The sequence below is a fragment of the Aphis gossypii genome, chromosome 2 (assembly GCF_020184175.1).
Source record: "Aphis gossypii isolate Hap1 chromosome 2, ASM2018417v2, whole genome shotgun sequence".
Classification (NCBI taxonomy): domain Eukaryota; kingdom Metazoa; phylum Arthropoda; class Insecta; order Hemiptera; family Aphididae; genus Aphis; species Aphis gossypii.
Genome location: NC_065531.1, coordinates 34,857,233 through 34,881,516, shown reverse-complemented (window position 1 = coordinate 34,881,516; position 24,284 = coordinate 34,857,233). Strand labels below are relative to the sequence as shown.

Here is a 24,284-nt window from a genome sequence, read left to right as displayed (position 1 = left end):
TAAATAATAATATTTTACAGTTTAGGGAGCCAATTCAATAGTAGCCCTTTTAGCCAATATCTATACTTAATTAAATTACCCATCTACCCACTTTTAAATTTGTTAAAAGCGCTAAGCACCCCCAAATATTTTGTGTTTTAAATAGTTTATTATTGTAAATATTGTAATAGCTCCCCCTCTCAAATTGCGGCTATGTGTAATATCTATAGGCAGATTTACATAGTATAATTGTATTAGATTTCTACATTTTTAACAAAGGTATTGTCTATCCAACTTCTGTCAGTGCATAAATCTACTACAATAACTTATCTAATAATTTAACATGGGGAAGAAATCAGGATAGATTGCTTAAGAATACCTCCACCAAATTTTAATTTTTTTATTGTATAGTTGATTTATGTTAAAATTAATTACATTTTAGAAAATATACAAAATAATATGATTTAACTTAATTTATTTAAGTACTTAAAATGAAAAATAAATAAATAGATTAAGAGTAGACCTGACACTGTAATAATTGTAAAAATATTTAACACAAAAAAATTTCAAATTCTTATATTGTATTTTTTTTTATAATCAGAGTCACTGATTTCTTCTATGATATTATAATGAGGTATTATGTGATCATCTATTTAACTTAGACTTAGAACTATTTCAATAGCTATAACAACAATATACTATGTTGCTCCATTATTATGCTTAAAAGTTAGATATGAGAAGGTACATTCTGGACTAAAAAGAATTATTTATTTATTTCATGTTATAAAAATAAAACATATTATTTATTAATTGATATATGATTCAAGTGATTACATACATAAAACAATTAATATATAATTATAATAATATACTTCATAACACTTTATAACAATTTTTTTAAAGTATTTTATATTTACAATTTGAGTTTTGCACATAAATCCTAAAAAAAAAATGTTCAACTTTCATCAGAACTTCCAGCATCACCAATATCTAGATCATCTATTTCTTCAAATAATGATTCATCAACTTTCACCGAATCTCCTGAAAAAAAAAAGTTATTTCAATTTTAGATAATATGCAAAACATCAATGAATATTAAAATACTTTCGAGCTTGATCTAAACATAAAATTTAATAATATTTACAATAAGTGTTAAAAACTGATTCAAGTTATTTATTTCTATTTTAACAACTTATAAATTACCTATAATGGGTAACAAAAAATATATTATTGTTCTATTTGTTTCACACTAGGAATGTATATTATATATATTTTTTTTTTATTTTTTGAATGATATAACACAATACATTTTAATAATTTAAAATGATTCAATTAATATTACAAAATTTTTTAGTGTTCATCTTAAATATCAACTAGAAAAATGTGTTTACTTTAAGTTTTATTTTTTCCTAGCTTTAAAGGAAGTTTTCAGAAATAACTCTGGTTATAAAATCACTGTAGACGTCACATGTTTCTTAAAAAGAGCAATCACTATGCTGACAGTTTTATTTAATGCTGCTCTAAGCAGGACCGGATTTAGGAAAGGGCTGAATGGGTTGCAGCCCAGGGGCCCTCACAGTTTTATGATATTTTAATAAAAAAAATATATAATATCTAGTTTATGCATAAAAAGGGCCCTCATAATGCATTTCGCTCACGGGCCACCACATACCTAAATTTTCCTCCATGGTATATTTCTCATAATTTTAGAAATGTTTAACAAATATATTATTCCAAAACTTAAAAACTTCATTATATAACTTTTTCATATCAATTTATGTATAAGTCTCTTGCCTTTCATTGCCAAAATTGTTGAAAAATTAATATTAAAAGAAATCCTGTTATGCATTGACTCATTTGACTTTAATATCATCATACCCAATACTCAATAATATAGTTTTAGTGCCTCTCAGTTCATAACATACCAACTTTATAGGTTAGTTAATGCCATATATTCTCAAATATTGCTTAATGTATTACTGATAACTGAATGACTTCTTCTCTCATATTTTTAAAATAAATAATCTTGTAGCACATAATCTTATTGTACCTTACCCATATTTATAATTTATTATAAAAATTAAAAAAAAAAACTTTTAAACTTTTTAATAATAAACAAACCTTCTTCTAAGAATTTTAAGTCTGATTCATTGAGAGATTTATCAGTCATAAATAATTCACGACCAGTAAGTTTCTTATTTTTTTCATCTTCATTTCGCTTTTTTAAAACTCCCATATCTTCTTCAAAATTAAACTTCCATCGTAAAAATGATTCAACTGTAACTTTGGTACCTTCAAAACGTTTCTAAAGAAAAAGAAATGTATTAAATACACATCATTTTCAAATTGATTGAAGTTATTTTAGAATATAAGGTTACAAAATATTAAATAATAGTCTATACTAACTAATTCAGCTTCCATTTCTTTTTCACGTCTTTTATCATCATCATCTATTTTTCTTTGTTTTTCACTATCTGAATAGTTGTTCATCCATTCTTGTGCTGCTGACACCAGAGTAAATATCATCACCATCCCAACATTATCTTGAGCCTTAAAAAAAATGTATGGTTAACATTTTATTCATGCAATTAAATTATATTTATTACTTGTTGTATTAAATACTCTTTTAACTCATCTTCTTGTTCTTCAAACCCAACAACATCTTCAATTTCTACAATAGGTGGATCATCAGGATATTTTTCTACATATTCAAATTTTAAACAACACGACAGACCAATGTCATGCTGATCACTATCAAACTCGTCTGATTTAATAGGAATTTCAAATTGATAATAAGGTTCTGTACTTGAAACTTAAACACAAATATAGGTATTAATTATAATTTATAAAATATTACAAACTTTATAAATTATGAATTTTTATATCTATAAAGCTATATTTACTTATCATTTCACCACAGTATATGGACTCCAATGCATCAATTTCATTCTGTTGCTCTTCTTTGTAATCCATTTTCTCACTATAATCATCAAAATTAAAAGTATTATTTTTAATATTAGAACTACTAATAAATCCTTACACCTTACTTTAAATTTACTATTATAATAATACTACTTTAGTAATTTTTCATGAATGTGACAACGTGAATAGTGAGATGTTTGTACTTGTTTTACATTTTATCCTCGTTTCAATAAGATAGTTATTTGTTTTATCATTTTTATCAGTTCTTATGTTAAATTGATAAGTGATAACAGCCGGCAAAATAAAATACAATACAATATACATTAAAATTAAACTAACTAAAATGTATTAATATAGTTTATAGGTAAAAATTTAAATTATAAAAAATTTAGAATTACTAAACTTTTAAGTTGGCACTATTACGAAAACTATTAGTATGTCACGAATGAGTACTAGTTTTAAAGATGTAACTAAAAAGGCTTCATACTTTATTACAACACCAATATTTTATGTAAATGCAAGTAAGGATTTATATTTAACACATAATTTTTAGTTATAATAGTTCTATTTTTGTAATTATAAAATTGTAATTTGTGATAGGTTTTTGGCTTGTCAGATAAGTAAATTTCACAAGAAAAAAACTATTTGTTTTTCAACTATACACATTTAAATAATATATTGAATTGAATACTGAACACTCTTATACTTACTCAGTCACATCAGAACATGCAATTTACTAAAAGTATTTATTATTTGGACCCATTAAATAAAATTACACTTTTACATTTTTATGCTGTCATTAAAATCTGCAAACAAGTATAGATCTTAAGGCCTTACTCCTCTACACATAATTTACCGTTAAAGTATTTTTTTATTAACAGATTTGAAACCTGTTGATTACTTATCTTCATTTATACTAAAATATTGCCATAAATAACCACAAAATGTATATTCTCATCTATTTATAACCTGTAGTTAGACTTATTATACTTAAATACTTTAAAGCACCACTGTGATTTATAATTCTCTGTATACAAAGAGGCAATATCGACACTAATTATCAACAATTTCTACCGTTTGTTCTATGATTATCAACCCATGATAGAAAGCCTAGTGTTAGCTTGGGTGATTGGGCAGTGATCTATTCCGCAGTCTATGTGTGCAAATGCGGTTCAATTTTAACCTGAATTTGAATATAGCATAGTCAATATAAATACTAAAATATATTTAATAATAAGTGATTATATTATGTTTTTAGAAAAAAAAATACAACTATATAGTTGTATTGTAAAAGTATACCAAAAAAAAAAAAAAATAATGTAATAATAATGTTTTTTAAATGTACTTTTTTTTTAGATCCACACATTGGTCATCTTTACAGCGCTTTAATAGCTGATGCCTCTGCAAGATTTCAAAAATTACTTAATCCAAGTTTAAATATTATTTTTAGTACTGGTACGGACGAACATGGATTGAAGGTTCAAAAAGCTGCTGAGAATTGTAAATTATCCGTGGAAAACTATTGTACAAAAATTTCAAATAGTTATGAAACTACATTTAATAAATTTGATATTAGTCACACATCTTTCATACGAACAACAGCAGAAAATCATAAAAAATGTGTTCATCATTTTTGGAGTAAATTAGAACCACACATTATTAAAGGAAAATATTCTGGTTGGTATTGTACAGCTGATGAAACTTTTTTGTCACAAGATCAAATAGAATTAGTTAACAATGAACGTGTTAGTAAAGAATCAGGACGACCAGTTGAATGGGCTGAAGAAGACAATTATAAATTTGATCTACGTCCTTTTAAACGTGATCTTCAATGTTGGTTAAATAAACCAAATAGAATTAAACCAAAGGTATTCCATGAAATACTGATTAAAGAAGCAAATGATTTATATGATATATCGTTGTCAAGGCCACAAAGTCGAGTCAGTTGGGGTATTCCAGTCCCGAGAGATAATACACAGACTGTATATGTATGGCTAGATGCTTTGGTTAACTATTTAACTGTTTCGGGTTATCCAGACAGCAAAATTTGGCCCCCAAATGTCCAAGTATGTGGTAAAGATATTTTGAAATTCCATGGAATATTGTGGCCTATATTCTTATTAGCTGCAGGGTTAAAATTACCAGAACAAATTTTTGTACATTCTCATTGGAAAGTTAATGATGAAAAAATGTCCAAGACCAAAGGAAATGTAGTAGATCCAATAAATGCTGGATGCCAGTATACTGAATCTGGTTTAAGATATTTTTTGCTTAGAGAAGGTACAGCTCACAGTGATGGTAACTACAGTGATCTGAAAATTAGAAGAATATTAAATGCTGAATTAGCAGACACATTGGGTAACTTATTGAACCGTTGCTGTGGAAAAGCTATTAATCCAAACCTCAGTTACCCAGAATTAGATTTAATACAGTTTGAAAGACTATTCGCTGATTCATATTTCATTGAATTAAATAACAAACTAGAGGGTCTTGCAGATATTGTTGGAAGTCATTATGAAGAATTGAACTTTTACAAAGGTATAGATGAAATAATAGCCACATTACAGTGTTGCAATCGATTTTTTGAATATAATAAACCATGGGAATTAGCTAAAAAAGACGTTGAAAAATTGGAATGTATACTACTTGTAACTATGGAGACTTTGAGAATTTCTGGATTAGCTTTACAGCCTATTGTACCTGTACTAGCTGATCAATTATTAAATAAATTAAATATTAATAATAGAAATTGGAATCAAATTACTCCAAAATGGAAAAATAAAAACAGAATTGTTAATCCTTCTAACTTAAAAAAAGATAACATTGTATTGTTTAAAAAGTTGTTGATAAACTAATTTAGTCTTTATTTTACTAATAGTTAAATTATTTGTTACCTACAAGTTTTAAAATATTAAATTATATATTTATGAATAATGAATTTTCAATAAAAATTTTACAATTTGATTCACCTACTTAGTTTATAAATAATTAAAAATATGTGTTGCCCTAATTCTTGTTACTTAATTATTTTTGTATAAGTAATGTTGTACTAAGATAACTTTAATACAAAATGCATGATATAAATTCACAATTATATTAGAAAAAATATTAAACTATGTTACTTTATTTTTTTCAAAAGTTAATATTAAAGTAAATTATCTCAAATTTGCAGAAGACAAACTAATCGTTCAAAATGTCTAACAAATAAAAGTAAAAGTAACCCCATAGAATATTTTTTTAATTAATATATTTATTATTTTTCTTAATAGTACCACAAATGAGATTTTTTATAGATTAATCAATGTTAGACTCCTTGAAAAACTTATTTCTATTCATGTAAATAGTAATGTTTATGATAGATAATAATACAATATTGTATGTTGCAAAAATATATAAAGTTGACCTTTCAATTAATACTTTCTTACATTGAAAGCTGAATTTATTATGTAACAAACTAAAGGAGAAGTTAAGATATCTACAGTAAAAATAAAAGTATGATTCAACTATATTCAACTATGCATTACAGATTATAAATATGCGACACCATTACAACTATAAACATAAATAGTAGGGAAGTATAGGAATAATGCTTACCAATTATACATAAGAAACTCCATGTAAAGTTCAATAATTCTGGGCCAATGCAACCCACACTTTTAGAACTCCAGACTCCATGACTATTATAATGCAAGTATTTTGAAATATAATTAAGATTGTAAAGTAATATGTAGTTAGGGTGGTGTAACAATTAAAGGTATAGCGATAGAACTTAATCTTTGAACTATTTCTCCTGAAGCTCCCTAGCAACATTAACTCAAAACTTTCACTGAATTACTCATACAATATAATAGCTTCCCAAACCCTATTAGCAGTTATAGAAATATAGCTATTTTAATGATATTTTATCAAGTATAAAATTACTTCTACAATTATTTACAACTTAATAAAAGGTTAAAGCTCAAAATATACATTTTAAACTAAGTAAAATGAAAACTTATCAAAAGTCAACAATGACTGAAGGAGTATTGATGGATTAGACTATCATCAAATATGAAAACATCTAAGAAAAAGAAATATTGATGTTTTTGTGAAAAAAGCTCCAAGACAGTTCCTCATCAAATTGAACGAAATAACCAAAAAATTTAATAATAGTTATAACTAATATGAATAATAATTTGTTTACAATATTTTTTTAATGTCATCCTTCCTCTCCATTCAGAAATAAATCCTGGCTACAATATCAGTTTCGAGCAAAACAGAGAATGTATTAGTTTCATAATTATTATTATGATTTTAGAGTGCTGGTCTCATATGCGAACTACAAATGCATACAGTTTACCATCATAAATGTAGACCGCATATCGAAGCAGAAAAAAAAAATTATTTCATAAAGACGTACATCAACTAAAAGATAAAATCGGTTTTATACCTAACCTTTCTACAATTACTGTGCGACATTATAACAAATTCAATAATCTTGTAAGTTACGTATTGGTCGTCGATTGTGTTGTACTGCATTTAAAATTGTGTCCGTTTTGTATATTGTGTGCACAGGGCCCCCACATAAAATTTCGGGCCCTTTATAAAACTTCCAAAAATACAATTTACCATCTATATAACAATTTTTGGAATAATATTTGTTTTTTAATTAAATATACTAATTCAAATTCAATATTCACAGAATAACATCTGTCGAGTTAGCTAGTAAATGATAAAAAATCAAGATTTATAAGTATTTCAACATTAATAATGTCTTTTCTATTTTTTTATTACAATTACATCTAAATTAAAAAAGAAAATACAATTTTATTAAATATTAAATTAACTATCATTAATCAATTAAATCAATGACTATTTCATATTAGTATATTTTATTAAATGTTATTTTACAATATTATTTAATATAAAATAAGTATTTCTGCTAAAATTTCAAAAATTACAAATAAATTTCAATGGGCCTACGGACCCTTATAATAGCTGGGGGTTATCTGGGGGCCCTGTGCACACAATATACAAAACGTATACAAATTTAAATGCAGTACAACACAATCGACGACCAATACATAACTTACAAGATTATTGAATTTGTTATCATGTTACACAGTAATGCATGTGCATTAAGCATTTTAAAAATTTTTATTAGGCTGTCGCAGAGAGAAGAGAATGCCACTGTGTTTAAGGGAGCATGGTTTATTAGATACTGCTGAAGAAACATTGCCATGTTATAAGTATAGTTCTGAAGAATGGCGGTTAAGTTAGGTTAATTATTTTTGATATTTATTTTTTGACTATGTAACATCACATCATTATTGACATTTATTATTTTTTATATTAAGGTTTTTATTTATTTTATGTAGACATTTTATTATTATTATATTATATTTTTCAAATTTGAGTTAATAAATATACATTATAATTATGAAAATATAAACATGGCATTACAATATAAGTATTATGCGATAATCGTTTTGCAATTTCATTGCGATTAACGTCTTACAAGGTAGACCGCTAAGGTGAGCAGAAACGTGTCAGTAGTCCGCATATGAGAGCAGCACCGATTTTAGTATAGGTGAAATTAAATATTTTAATAATAATCCACGTTTCTTTATAAATTAAAATTAAAATATGTCTCAGCTTTTTATCTAGTTGAAACTTGAAAATGATAATTACTTACATACTGCAGCGTAAAATAAGGTTTGTTTTATAACGATTATTATTTTGTAACAAACAAAAAACAACACTAAAAGAATGCATTTGTAAACGAGATAGTAAAATATTAAGATAGAATTAATGTAATGTATAATTTTAATTAAAATCAGCCTATTATTAATAAATTTAAACCATTTTAACACAAATGTTAAACTATTTAAAGACATTATATTCAATATTTAAAATTTTCATTGATCAAATATGCAAACTTTATAACTATATCTATAAAAAAAAAACAGGTATTTAAAACAGTATTTAAATAATTTAATAATTAAAATCAATAAATATTTTTCTTAATAAAGAAATGTTTTATTCATTAATTTGTATACATAAATAAATAGGTAAAAATATAACTATTTTTATTATATAATTTTAAACATACTTTTAATTATTTTAGTTATTTGAAGTAAATAAGAATAAGTCATATAAATCAATTACAATAATTAATCTTGATGAACTTTGCCACTTGTATCTAATGGTTCATAGTCCTCAGCTAATTTTTTGGCTAAAAAGTAAATTTCAGCTAATGCTATAATTAAAGCACATATGATTCCCAATAATAACTTAAATCCCAAATCAAAAGTTGTACTTAGCATCAATTCAATACCCAAAAATCCAAATAGAAAACCAGCGGCAGTTGAAATTACAAATTGGAGAACTGCTATTAACTGTCTATTGATTTGTTTAACTGAAAACATAAAAATAATTAATTTTTCATAATTTTTTAATGGTTTAGACAATGTTCTAAAAATAAATATAACATAAAACATGGTGTTTGATAATTCCCTTTCATATTCCTTGTCTTTTTTAAATTTTATTTTAATGGGGCAATTAAGGAAACTTATTTAACTGAATATGCTGAATGACATCAATTGAAGTCATGTCTTCAAGCACCTTAATAAATCTTCTAAAATTTGGTCAGCATTACAATTAAAATGTAAGTTTTTTCTTTTATAAAAATTGTAAATTGATATTTTAATTTTTCAATTTTTAAATTTTTTTTATAAAACTTCAATTTTTTTTGTACTATCAATGTAAATTACTAGTTAATATTTTTTATAAGTCAATTAAATATTTGTGTATTTGTTAAATGAGTAACCTACTAGGTAAAAATCACAATTCCACTGATTTTTAAGGTGTTGCTAATTAAATCATTTTCAGAAGGAACATGAAAGAGAAAATCTAAATTTAAATGTATTACAATATTAAAATAATGCATTTTTACTTTGATAAGAAATTGTATCTTCAGGTAATCTAACTCTTCGAAAATCTACATTTTTTGTCATAGCATCATATTCTTTGTTCTTTAGACGTTGCTCTAACTTTCTCATTTTTTCTTTGTACTCCGGACTTGACTCCACAATTGGTGGACTAGGTAAAACTATACTTTCTTCAGTAATTAATGTGTGTAAAGGGGGACCATCAATTTTTTTCAAATTTTCACTAAACCACTTAAAGGCTTCTAGGTCTAACATTTTAACAGAAAAACATTCGCTGACATGAGTAGGAATATCAACTTTAGACTTTTTAATTTTTTTAAACAGATCCAACAATTGGGGATCAGTTTTTATTTTTAATTTATAATCCATTTTTTTTTTTTTTTTTACTGATTATCAGCAATAAGTTTATTTAAATCTTCTTCAAAATGTATTTTAATTGCTTCTACCTTATCTTCAATATCATTATCTATACTTTCATATCTAGTTTTCAGATCGGACTTAAAAGTTTCCAATTCTTTTTGACGTCTTTCATGCAATTCTTTTTTAATTTTCAAGTCTTCTTCCTAAAAACATTCAAACCAAACATTTTAAATATATTTTAATATATATAATTATTATTGTTAAGCTAATTTACTGAAATTATATTATTTTCTTGATCTAAAATTTCTTGACTCAAATTCAAAGCTTCATTAATGGCAGAATTTAATAAAAATAAATTTTCACCACTTGACTGCAAAAATCTTTCAATTTTCTTATCTTTTAAATCACTAATAAGTTCACCGATTTTGTTTAGATTTTCTTCATCTGCTCTATATGATTTTTTCTGGAATTAATTTTAGTTAACAATTATTTATTATTGTAAAACCAAACAGGTAATTTATAAATGAATCAATCTTACATCAAATTCTGATAAAAAATACTTTATTTCTCCTTGTAAGAACGGACGGTGGCTAAACAGCCTATCCCAAATATCACTCAAATCTAAAAACAAAAAATAAAATCATTTTTTCTCTTTGTTAGCACTTTTTGTAGTTCATAAGAAGTGCTGTCCTAACAAAATATGTATCTAAAATTAACAGGGAACAGGCCCCATGTTGTTTTTTAAAAAAATTATGAACTAGTTGATATTTTTATAAAACTCTTTGATTAATTTACACTGTGCGCTCCTCAGACTAACAGAATATTTTCAAACATAATATTACCTACTATAACACATATAAATTATATAACATTGAATGTATTAAAATCTAATAACCTAATAAATAAAATATGTAAAAATATAAAAAATAAAAACGCCCAATTATTACCTTTAAAAATGTCAGTCATTTAGTAGATATGAAAGATATCGTCGTCATAGATAAAAAAAATATAATCATATATGACAGTTTTTAAAAACCACAAAAATACAGATTAATTTAATCTATTCCGTGATAGAATTATAGACTATAGTATTTAGTTTGTTAGAACATTATAGTTATTAAACATTTTAATTTGTAATATTGAAATATTTTGTATACTTTTCATAAGATAGCGTATTGATAACCTACAATATGACCAACTTGAAAACTGTTTTTGATATTTAAAATAATTTTATCGTATTAACAAAACCATACCGAACCCACGATGTACAGAAATAGGTACAGAACAATAAAATATAAAATTATAATTATAAATTATTATACTAAATACAATTTATAATTCTACAATTATCTTAAGACATGGTTGAACAACAATCTATATTATTTAAAAATTATGATATCTATTAAATATTAATGAAATTATTCAATTACTGTCATAATGTCATTTGTATTATAATATTATTATAGTTTAATAGTTTGAGTTATTATTAATAATTAATAACTACACATTTAAGTATTTAGCTATAAACTGTCTCTGGTAAGAAAGTTACACTTTTTAATTTAAAAAGTACAACGCAAAATACTAGAAATGCATAATTACCTATAATTTTGTATTAATAATTTTCAACACAACTACACAAGAGTCAATAATATACAACAAGTCAACAAATATAAGAATTATAACCTATAACCTTCGTCCTACTTGAATATTAGGACATTAGATATTGTTTATTGCTCATGAATTATAAGTTATGATCTTAAGTTAATAGTAATCGACAATTGATACTTTACAGTTTACAGTTTACAATTTAAATTAATGTTTTAAAATGTTCAGATGCTCTCGTCAATAATTGTTTTCTAATTTAAATTTATTGGGTAAGTACCTACTTATATTTCTAAAATGAAAATAAAATATTTTTTTTAAAATGTATTATTATATATTGTGTATAAATAAGCATTATTATTAAAACAAAATTGCAGTGCATCTGATAAAAAAAACGAAAGTTAAATTGTATTATTCCTCATTTTTTTTGGTTGAAATGTTATCATTATTCATTTTTAATATTTTAAACAAGAATCTTGATTTTTGTAATGGTTGTAACTTGTAATAATTATGAAATAATAAAATAACCAATTAGGTATCTATTAGTTAATAATGAAAAACAAAAGCATAATTAAGGAAGTATAAATTAATCAAGTCAAATAAAAAATATTTTAACTTTTAATGATATAAAAATATCCACAGGTACAATAAACCAGAGAAAGTAATGTAGCTATTTCCTAAATTCAAGGTTGTCGTGTACTTGTGTTAATTGACAATTATTTTTAGATCTATTTTAATAAATTGTGGCAATATTGTGGCATATTATTAAGATATATTGAACCGTTTTCCCAATAGACGGGTTTTTATTTTGATTATTTATTGCAGTTATCTAAATTTACTCTATATTAGCGATACCGTTAATATCACAATGCGATTTATTATGAAGAGATTATAATTTAATATTTAATAACACAGTTCTACAGTTCTATAATATATTAGTACTTACTTTTTCGTTAGTCGGTTAATGCATTTGTACTTTTACACTCCGTATTTTTGTAGTAAGTACACACTGTATTAAATAAGTATAAATTAAAAATTTGGATAACCTATAAATTATAAAAAACTATACCTATTGGGCATTTGCTATTCCTAAATTTTAAATTTATCTTTTGTATTTTTTTAACTAAAATAAATATTTTAGATTAGTGATGTCCAACTTTTTTTCTTCAAGTGGGCCACTTAGTATAATAGTACAAATAATCTCAATCTTAATCTAATAATATAATTTTGTCACACATACAGTTAGTAATGTACTGTATACAGGGTGTTTCTGAAAAGAATAAGGACATTAGTATACGTGCACTCACTGTGATGACCCAATGAAGATTTTTTTGAAAATTTTTTTCTATCTTCAAAATCTGGGTTTTTCAAGTTATTTTTAGAACATTCTCTTAAATGTAAAAATAAACGATTTTGTTGTATTTTTTGCAAAATTCTCATACGAATCGAGACATCACATCGTTTTTGAGCTTATCGCGTGTTTTTGACGCTCGAATCGCCGACTAAAAAAAAAGTGGTGTGATACATCGATTTTTATGAGAACACTGCAAGATTAACGGTGGTGTTAGTTATTTGTTGTTATTCAACATACATGATTTACAGAACTTTAAATGATCTAATTTATTTCCATGTTATGTGTTTTAGGTGTATAAATAAAATCCGTAATGTCATAGGTTTGAGATAAAAGAAACTAACTATTTGTGTATTTAATACTGAATTTCTTGTTTTTATTCCATCTCTCAATGATTGTTCTCAATAAAATATTTACGATTTAATTTATTTCAATATATATATTATAAATATATAGCATTATATAATGTTATCATATAATTTGACTTAAGAATTAACTTAGAATTAAGTAAATTGGTTTTATAATAGCGAGTGGTGTATTCAGAGAGGAGTTAGGGGTTTATAACCCCCCTTTCAAAATTTCTTCAAAATACAAAAAAAAATTTAAAATGATTATATTATTTACCAACTATACACTTTTTTTTTAAATAACATTTGTTTTTTTGAAAAAGTAAAGTAATGAATTAATTAAAACTAGCTTTTGATTGTTTATAAAACTTAAATTTATTAAATTTTATAACCCCCCTCCCTGAAAAACAATGAATACGCCACTGATATTAGCCGATATAATAGGCTATATTAGTGTTTCCCAACCTTTTTGTAATTAACTGCTTGTTGGTTACGCGACCCACCCCCACCCACATTAAAAAAATGTGGTTGTATAGTATTAGTAATAAATTATTAAAATAAAACATTTGGTAAAATTTTTATGTTAAATGTATTTATTGTATTTTTATAACTTTGTTGGAAATTAAAGGAAAATTCAAAATTGTGTATTAATGCTAGATAAGACATTTTATACTTTTCCCATAAAGTTGAAAAAAATGTACGTAGTCAGTTTGTCACTATATAAAAAAAATGTGTGATTTATAATAAAAAAATCATCTAATACAGTATTAATTCAACTTTCCTAATTATATTGTGTGTGTTATTTTAAATCATGATAATATGTTACAAATTCGAATAGGTAACCATATAAATAGAATAGATATTAGATACCTATACCAATATACATTGCATTTAATTTGTATAAAATATTATACTAATAATATTAAAATACTGTAAAAAGTAAAAACATTCTTTAAATTATATCTATGAAATATATGGAATAATTTAAAATTATAAACAGTCAATATTATAATAAATCAATATTTAATAATAATTATCATGGTAATGTGTAATTTTATTTGCCTATGTAATTATTTTTAAGGTGTTTTCACTAACTTGTTATTTTTCTAATTTTTTTATTATTTATTTATTGAAAATGAAATAACTAAATAAATTATCTTATACGTTGATACATCTTTTTATGCTTGGTAAATATATTTTTATACATAATTTTCAATCGAAATAATGCATTTTTCAAAAAATATATATTTTTTATTGTTATAATTTTTAAGTTTTTTTTTTAAATATATACACACACATCTTTAATTTCATATTTCGAAGTAGAATATTATACGAAATATTTCGATACATATAAATTAAATTTAGAGGAGTAATTTATGAGCTAAAAGTTTGGGTGAGCTAAGTGAAGTAATACTGTGATACTCCGCAAAATAGTTTACTGCTCCGATCACTAAAATTTTAAATACTTATAACAGTTGTCAGTTATAACTTACAAATTATACTCGTGTGAATTTTGAGTTATACATCAAAATGTTGTTTTTGTTCGATAAAAGAATTATATGAGCAATAAAAATAGGATTAGTAATGCATCTATTTTCTATTTTAAACTTAATTATGTGGTAGCTTATTTTTTTTTTAGTAGAGATTACAAAATAAAGATCATAATAATATTCATACAGTACATTATTAAATTAGCTTCAATTTTATAATAGAGTTCAGTAGCTTAGATAAATTGAATCACTAAATGAACAGCAGAAATTTTAAGATTTTGCCTGAAAAGTTCACAAATGTTCTTTGGAATACATATCAGGCTATATAGCCTGATTCCTTATAATTTGTAATGTTTTATAAGAATGAGAATATGTGAGGGAGTTACAGATATGCTGATATTGCCCAACATGGCTTATGAGGTGTTTATGTTTAATAATTAATAAGTCTCACCGATTAATACAAATTTAAATACATCTAGGAGAGAAAAGTGGTGATTCCCAGGAAGACGGAAGACTAAATACTTCTTAATAAAATTATTTGTGATGTGTTTTGATTCTATAGGTTGCACATATTTTTGAATCATTGTCGATTTATTATTTTTTTTATACCAATTTAGATTAAGATATTCCAAATTACTGAAGGTGAATTTGATTGCTCGTAGCTAATTTTTTATAATTATGTATATTATATTACTATAATAAACTATATTCTTACAGATAATATATTTTAGGTACCTAGTGAAATAATTTAGTATTTTTAGAAAAAAATATATATTTGTTATATACGTAACTATCATTATAAATCAATTATAATGTGTTAGTTATTACTCATTAAATTCCAAATCAAATTCTTATTTAAAATATGAAATTTTACTTCTTGATTAAATTACATAAATAATTTGTAGTTTATTATTAATAAAAACTGATATAGTTACAGATTTACATACATTTTTATTAAAAATAACACTAAATTGTATTTTTATATTAAATATTATTTTAATTAATTTATTATTAAATCTTTATTATATGTATAATATTATTATTTCATCAGCTCAATTTATAAATTTATAATAGGTCAGGTTATTATCATAATTCATAATTATATAATATTCTAACTTTTGTTCATTTAACCTAAATATAAAACATACTGAATTAAAAATATGCCTCAAACTTAAAAAAAAAAATGTTATTACGTTTTTTATCGTTTAGGGATTTTTGAGCCTTGTCAGTTTTTTTATTGGCTATATTTTAAGATAATTTTGGGACATTTTTAAAGATAGAAATTGGCGCTTTTGCTATATTTGTTGGTTATAACTATAGCAGTAAACTAAATATATTTATTATTTGAATAGTAACAATCTTGCAGTCACATTTCAGATACCAGAACAAAGTTGTTGAAAATTGTTTATAACGGTGGAAAATATTTACGTATTACGCATGTAGTAAAAAAAAAAACGTTGTATTGTGTTCAGATTGTCAGATACAATATAATAGAATATTATAATACATACATTTATTTTAAGTTATACCTACATGTGTTTACATTTACCTAATTGGTTGCTAATCAGGTATTTTTATAGGAAGTTGCTACATTATATTTATGATGATTTTATAAAAATGCACGGGATTGTACATTTGTACATAATATAATATTTAATGAGTACAAATAACATAGCTTGTTATCAAAATACGATAATAATTAAATTATATATGATCTGCTGATCTCTTCAATTACAATAGTATAACCGTAGTTTAAAGATTATATAATTATGCTTCCTACTTATATTAGTATTTAGTTCTGTACGTATATTACACTTAATCAGTGTTACATTTTTGTAGATTGTACGATTTGTTATTTGTACATTACTTTACTCGTGTTGTATTATAACTGTTAATACACTAAATATGACTGAACGAGTGAATTTGGATGAACCCCGTTGGGATCAGACTCAATATTGGGGTCGAGTTAAATATTTTTTCACTACTACTAATCCACTTAATATTTTTAAGTCGAATTTCGAATTGGAGAAATGTAAAGAGATCGTGGACAATTATAAGTAATTATTATCCTAAAAATATAATACTTTATAAATTATAAGCTATACAAACGAGCATCAGAAAAACTAGAACTTGAAACGTTATTTATTTAGAAAAGGCGATAGTATACCCGATGGCTTAACATTAGAAGATGTTTACAAAGCTAAAGATGTAGTTGACTCAGCATACCATCCTGAGACAGGAGATAAAATGATAATTTTTGGGAGAATGTCAGCTCAAGTGCCTATGAATATGCTTATAACTGGTTGTATGGTCACATTTTACAAGTGAGTACATATTTTTATATTTATCTGAATTAGTATAAATTATTCTAATAGTCTTAAATATTAATAATTCATTAAATTTCGAGTGTAAAAATAAATTAATTAAAATTAAAAACAGTGTAGATGATATTGTAAAATAAATTATTTATGAATATTTAAAAATTAATTTGAATTAAAAATAGACTAATAAAAACAACATAATATTAAAAACACTACTTTATATCTTAATAATTAAACGGTATTATTTTTAAAAAAAAATTGTATTGATACTTAAATTTTAAATTTGCATAGAGGTGCTCATATTATATTTCTTTCAAAGCATCAAAATATAAAATTAATTTTCTGATCCAGATAAACCTCGGGCAATTTTTAAAATCTAAAATTTTAAATTTATGTAAATGATTATTTATTTATTTTTATTATTATTTTTAAACAGAACCACTCCAGCAGTTATTTTTTGGCAATGGTTCAATCAATCGTTTAATGCTTTAGTCAACTACACTAATCGTAGTGGAACCTCACCTATGCCTTTTGAGTATGAAGATTTGTTTTACTAATTATTTTTAAATTTATGATAACACTAAGTATTTCATATGTATCTAATTATATATTATTTTGTATTTAAAGTCAAGTGGCTAAGTCTTATGTATTAGCTACAAGTGGCGCTTTAGTTACAGCACTCGGTTTAAACAAATTGGTTAAAGTAAGTAACAATTTTATAACAAGTAGTTGTATAATTCAAAAATATAAGGTTTTATGGTAAACTCCTTATTGTTTTTTTAAACGTTTAATATTTTTTTAATTAGGTACAAATATACAAAAACATAATGTAAATAATAATAATAATTGTATTATAAAACTACACAGTTTTTATGTTTATATTATAAATTATCTAGCATTGTAATATTGAATTATAATATTATAATTTAATAATTATTATAGACTATAATAGTGCATTACTAATTTTAGTATGTCATCCAACATAAATCAAATAAATTTAGTATTAGATATATTTTATAAAACGTAATATCAAGATAGAAGTTTCTTAATTTAGAAATTCTATAAAATAAGTATTATGAAATATAATTTTATTTTATTTTTATTATGTACTAAGTAATATCTATTGCTGAATTTTTTTTTAATCAAGTGATTTATTTTATGGTCGAAATTAAAAATATTTATATCTATATAGCTATAAATGTATAAGAAAGGATAGGTATTTTAATGTTATAGGTAGTCGTAGCAATGGCATACATTAACTAACACCATTAGATACGTTTTCAATGTATTATAAATTTAAATTATATACAGCTAAGATACAAAATAATGTCAATAATTAATAAGCCTGTGTTTTTTCACTCATTTAGAGATTACCAACTGTTGCTGGCCGTTTTGTACCATTTGCAGCTGTTGCTGCAGCCAATTGTATTAACATACCTTTAATGAGAATTAAGTAAATAACTATTAAAAACTGAAATTAATATGATTAATAATAAAATTAATAATATTAATTAAATATAATATTTATATTAAATTAGTATAACATATTAATTGTTTTTTTAATTATATTGACAACATTTTTAACTGATTAATTTAGAGAACTAGATAATGGAATTGAAGTGTACGATGAAAATAAAAATATTCTAGGTGAATCTAAAACAGCGGCTAGGCAAGGTATTACGGCTGTGGTGTTAAGTCGCGTATTAATGTCCGCTCCAGGAATGGGTAAGAACTACACAATTTTGTATTTATTATTATTATTATTACATATAAATTATATATGTATATATTCATAAATTTATTTTAAATATTACATTTTTAAGTGAGTATACCTACAAATATTGTTTTAATTTTAGTAATATCACCAGTAATAATGGAAGCAATAGAACAGAAAGGCTTGTTAAGAAATATGAAATGGGCTCCAGCACCCTTACAAATTGTATTGTGTGGATTCTTTTTGACTTTTGCAACTCCAATGTGTTGTGCATTATATCCACAAATATCGCCAATATCAATTGATAAACTTGAACCTGAACTACAGGTATAATGAATTAAAATATCTATTTAACATGAAAACATCTATACTTATGCTAGTATGCATAAGCATACTTCACAATTTACATAGTTTAATTTAATGAATACTAAGATTCGAAATATATACTCTAAAATAATGTTTAATATTCAATTCATTATATACATACTATACATAGGTAGTGTATATTAATATATTTTAAATTCCTATCGCGGAGCGAAGATTATATTGTTAATTGGTTTTAAAATCATGTTTTTTAAATCTATTTATTTTTGTATCTATATTTGGAACAGAATAAATATCAATTTTTAACTTTGAGAGTAGTTTCTGACAACAAATTTTATCGAAATCCTTAGGGTGGAGGATGAGTTAAGGAATTCTTGATACTTTTCAAGATAATTAGAATTAATTGAAAAAAAATATTGAAAAAGGAATACTTACTTAACACCAATTTTTGATAAAATTTATTTTGTTTTTTGTTGTAAATTAATAATTACATTTTTACCAAATATGTAAATTAATTAACATTTTAAGGTAATGATTAAAACAAAAAATAACATTTTTTTTTTTAGTCATTTTTCTGCAATTCAAAACATAGTTTTCTCTACTACAGTAAAGACTTCAAACACCATCCACTTCAGTATCTATTCTACAACTAAAAATTATCATACTATATGTTCTTTCTTTAATTAAATTTTCAAAATATTTTAATGCAAATTCAAAACTTATACAAAATACAAAATAATATAAATGTAGATATACTATTGCTATAGATAAGTTGCTAGTAAATAGTAATTAACACAATAATAAAAAACATTAATGTTTACGTAATGAAATTATTCACCTTTGGAAGAATATTACCAATATATTATAATAATTTCCTGTTTTTCTAAACCAATTTCAATATAGAGTATAGGTAGTAATTATAGTTATATAGTTTGATGAAATTCGAACAATATAATATGTTTATCACGCGTAACGCTTCATAAAAGCACTGATATAAATTTTTTAAACATCATAATTTTTACTTGTTAAGATTGAAATACATAATATAAAATATGTGTATAATTATTTTATTAATTGATGTAAGTATTCATTATTCACATTTTATATTTATCTTAATGTTACAGAAATCAGCAGAAAAGTTCAACTCAAAAATTGGATACTACAATAAAGGTCTCTAGTATTCATTAGTATATTCATATTTTATACATACCGCTTAAAATTATTGTTATTATATAATATACACTATTGTATGTATGTATATATATATATATATATAAAATGTATTATTTAATTTTGATTATATTTACGTTTTTTTTTTTTTGTTATATAATATTAAGAAAATTTACAATTTGTAGTTAATTATATATCTACAATAAGTAAAAACGATTGCTGTAAATAAATATATACATAGAATAAAATAACATTAGAAGCACATTATGGGGGAAGTCATCTAGCTATGGAACCCTCCAGAGTAATTTATTTATTTAATCATTTTAGAAATTAATTAAATAGATTTCGACACCAACGCCTCTTGAGGTGGTGTGTTGGGTTGTCAGGAAGAGCACTTGTTGAATGATGATAGATGGGAGATTAAAGGATTAGGATGGTGTTGCTGCAGTTTGGTGTGAAACCTATAACTATAGTATAGTTTGGATAGTTGGTATATTGACCAACAATTGTGTTGCAATGTTAAGATCTTAATTTAAGGTTTAGTTTGTTACGTATTAAGCGATCGAGGCTATATTGAAGAGTGATAGACTGAAAGGCTTGATTGGTGCAGACTTGAGAAGGTTTGGTGCAACACCAAATTTATACACCATACACCCAAATGAGTCTCAGTAAAGACTTGTACAGTATAGATTTTGTAAAAATCAGATTTGAGAATAGGTTGAAGTAGATGGACGCATATTCACGTTTAAATGTTATAAAGTTGTCCAATTAATATAAATTATATACTCGAGTATAACCGTATACCATAAGCATTTATTTTTATTACTTAATATAAAGTAATTTTTTATGAATAATATATGAAGAAACTGTATTTAATATTTATTATTAATTATAATTCGATTTAATATTAGGTTCATATTACTTCGAATTTCTTAAAAACAATTTATGAATTGAATACATATAATGAATTTAAACAATGGGAAGTTTTCCACTGACACTACATAAATGTTCACTTAAACTGTTCACAAATGATTAAAGTAAATTCATTTAAACATAATTCATACCACATTCAATGGCATTGAGTGGCATTCGTTAGTGCTAACTTGTTATACTCATCACAAAAAAAAATTCCTTGCACCGTGAACAACCAATCTTATTTTTGTTGCCAATGAAAAAATATTAAGTATTAACAAATGTGTCAAGTCACAGCAATACACTCGCCAATATGACAATACTTAAAGTTCTTCATTATAACTTATAAGACATATTATATAGCAGGGGTGGCCAAACTGTTTTTGGTCACGATCTACTATAAAAATGTACTTCACCTTTGAGGATCGACTTCCATATACATTTTTTTTTTATTATTGAATAACTATAATTATTAAGAAACATATAGGGCGAGTGGCTCTAAAAATAAATTTTAACACAATCGACTTTGAAATTGTCCAAGATCGACCGGTCGATCGCGATCGACTGTTTGGCCGCCCCTGTTATATAGTTATAGGATATAAGCTATGTAGGCTTAGCAGGTACACTTAAATTTACATACAACCATTTATTTTGTTAATCATTATATCACACAATAAGATAAACAGAACAACAGCTAACAGAAAACTATGTATAGTCTTTATATTTACAATGGGCTACCCCACGGGTGTCCTAAATAAAACAAGGTACATAATTTAAAGGGCATTATGTATATTGCATTTTTAAGTGATTTTCAGTAAACATTGACGCATTTTATTCAAAGATAAAGGTAACACACTATAACACATTAACACTAATACGAAATATTTCTAACGCATAACCTTGAATTTGATTCAGGGTTTTTTTGCTGTATAAAAGACTTAATATTAATCCAAATAATATATCTATATTCTTTTAATTCAATCTGTCAGGGTATACCGTTCAGCATAACTTCAGACTTCTTACTGTATTTTTATGACATTTATTGTATATATATATATATATATATTTTTTATTTAAGCTTGCTTTTGTAAACAAAAAATAAATATATGTCACAAATGAGTTACAAAATACATTTTATAGAAGTTTTTCAGAAATTCTAACTGCAATAAAAATAAACATTATTTATATAGTTAATTTAGGGTTTTAGGGTTCAAACCCCCCCCGAAATTTTTTTCAAATAAGATTGAATAGTTAAAATTTCATATTTTATTACATAATATAACATATTTATACTCTAACCCCCCCCCCCCCCCCCCCAAAAAAATAAAAATATTTTTCTGGCTATGGCCTTGTATATAATAGATACTAGATACATGTTAGATATATGTTTCAATACAAATTATATGAAATCACATAACTGTAACTTACACCAACCTTATAAGATAATTATTAAAAAATTGTATTTAATTTAAAATATAAATAAGGCTAAGGAGTGATAATTACATAGATATTATACAATAACAATTTGAGTATTATTATAAGTTTGAAGCTCGATGAATGATGGATAATATATGTCTATAATATATTAGGTATAATTCTGTAGACGTAGTTTTGTCTAAAATATTATGATTTAGAATATTGAAATAATTTACTGGCAATTTATTTATCGACTGTTTAATTCGTAGAAACATATGTGTACAAATACTAAAAGTTCCTGGTTGGTACAGCCAAAAATAAATGCAAATTATAAATGCGAAAAACTGTCAACCAAGCGTTAATGTAGTTTTATATAGGTTTGCGTAGTATGTGTAGTATTGGCGCGAAGCTCAATTACTACGACTTGCGACTATAGTCGTGAGTATAATTATAATTATGTATAGTCAGTGGTCCGTGAATAATGAAAAATCGTTGTCAAAACTATAAATGTTCATTTTTTGCTTTTACTGCGATTACGAGTCGACAACTGGTTAAAATTAATTATTTTTATTGTTTTTTTTTTTTGGCGTAGAATGAATATATTTTTTTATTGTTTTTGCTCCGCAATTTACGAGTTTTTTAAAACTTCGAAAAAATATGCGGCATTTATTACTTGAATACTGAAGTCGAAGGTAAGCGCCAGCCATTAAAAAACTATACACTGCCCCTGTATAATATAGTTGGTAAAATTCATTTTTCTCGAACACAAATCTATTTATCGTATATAAAAGTATATTATGTAGTCTAGAATATAAATATAGTACGTTACCTTCTTGTGTTCCTTTACATATATTAGTATATTACTATATTAGATAAAAACCATGGGTTATAGCTGTAATTGTTAAGTAATTTAAACATTTATATTTGAGATTTTCAAAATATAAATATTATGTTCAATACACATATAATAATTATGATTATAAAAGTAAAAAGTCTGTCTCCGCCTCTATAATATGTTGATATAATACAAAGGTTATAGGTAATAATATATTCGTTAGTCATAAACTCTAGGTACCTGAGAATGAAAGAGTTATGATGAGCTGTAACTTAAACTGTAAGCGTTTATAATAAAAAAAAAATTATTATTATTATCATAGGATATACATATTACATTTATACCTATATATAATGGATTATACTTATATGAGTTATATGTATATAAATTCGTTAAATATAAGTACATGTAAGTTTAAAAATGGAATTTGTATCTAAATAAACGAAGTAGACGTGTTGCAATACCTTTAGCAACTACCGTTGTAAACACAAAATAGTTATATTTATATTTAATTGCACTATAAACTTAACAATAAATGAATAAACAATGATTTTAAATTATAATATACAAAGAGGAGTCTCATGCCACAGTTCCACGGTGTTGTAGCATTTT

At 24.4% G+C, this 24,284-nt stretch overlaps 5 protein-coding genes across 7 annotated transcripts; 2 read left to right on the top strand and 3 right to left on the bottom strand.

Annotated features, from left to right (window-relative positions):
* Positions 1–733: 733 nt before the first annotated feature.
* Positions 734–3,173, bottom strand: LOC114125360 (RWD domain-containing protein 1). Its single transcript, XM_027988975.2, has 6 exons — positions 3,027–3,173; positions 2,883–2,959; positions 2,586–2,791; positions 2,386–2,529; positions 2,101–2,284; positions 734–1,020 (listed from the first exon to the last, which is right to left on the bottom strand). The coding sequence occupies exons 2-6, from the start codon at positions 2,950–2,952 to the stop codon at positions 935–937; spliced, it is 690 nt and encodes a 229-aa protein (XP_027844776.1). The 5' UTR covers positions 2,953–2,959; positions 3,027–3,173; the 3' UTR covers positions 734–934.
* A 17-nt stretch (positions 3,174–3,190) lies between these two features.
* Positions 3,191–5,911, top strand: LOC114125364 (methionine--tRNA ligase, mitochondrial). 2 transcript variants are annotated; one of them, XM_050201226.1, is made up of 3 exons: positions 3,203–3,422; positions 3,502–3,643; positions 4,258–5,911. In XM_050201226.1, exons 2-3 carry the CDS (start codon positions 3,628–3,630, stop codon positions 5,754–5,756), a joined length of 1,515 nt encoding a protein of 504 aa, XP_050057183.1. In that variant the 5' UTR covers positions 3,203–3,422; positions 3,502–3,627; the 3' UTR covers positions 5,757–5,911. The 2 variants fall into 2 exon arrangements, with proteins under 2 accessions (XP_027844780.2, XP_050057183.1); XM_027988979.2 differs by lacking the exon at positions 3,502–3,643 and having other exon boundaries at positions 3,191–3,422.
* A 2,984-nt stretch (positions 5,912–8,895) lies between these two features.
* On the bottom strand, positions 8,896–10,199 carry LOC114125379 (uncharacterized). Its single transcript, XM_027988995.2, has 2 exons — positions 9,836–10,199; positions 8,896–9,298 (listed from the first exon to the last, which is right to left on the bottom strand). The coding sequence occupies exons 1-2, from the start codon at positions 10,197–10,199 to the stop codon at positions 9,054–9,056; spliced, it is 609 nt and encodes a 202-aa protein (XP_027844796.1). The 3' UTR covers positions 8,896–9,053.
* On the bottom strand, positions 10,069–11,344 carry LOC114125380 (biogenesis of lysosome-related organelles complex 1 subunit 5-like). Its single transcript, XM_027988996.2, has 4 exons — positions 11,138–11,344; positions 10,729–10,811; positions 10,465–10,653; positions 10,069–10,393 (listed from the first exon to the last, which is right to left on the bottom strand). Exons 1-4 carry the CDS (start codon positions 11,154–11,156, stop codon positions 10,214–10,216), a joined length of 471 nt encoding a protein of 156 aa, XP_027844797.1. The 5' UTR covers positions 11,157–11,344; the 3' UTR covers positions 10,069–10,213.
* A 631-nt stretch (positions 11,345–11,975) lies between these two features.
* On the top strand, positions 11,976–20,641 carry LOC126550046 (sideroflexin-1). Of its 2 annotated transcripts, XM_050200841.1 has the most exons (9): positions 11,976–12,064; positions 16,820–17,037; positions 17,131–17,304; positions 17,738–17,836; positions 17,929–18,004; positions 18,669–18,754; positions 18,899–19,026; positions 19,158–19,342; positions 20,464–20,641. In XM_050200841.1, exons 2-9 carry the CDS (start codon positions 16,886–16,888, stop codon positions 20,515–20,517), a joined length of 954 nt encoding a protein of 317 aa, XP_050056798.1. In that variant the 5' UTR covers positions 11,976–12,064; positions 16,820–16,885; the 3' UTR covers positions 20,518–20,641. The 2 variants fall into 2 exon arrangements, with proteins under 2 accessions (XP_050056798.1, XP_050056797.1); XM_050200840.1 differs by lacking the exon at positions 11,976–12,064 and having other exon boundaries at positions 16,768–17,037.
* Positions 20,642–24,284: the final 3,643 nt, after the last annotated feature.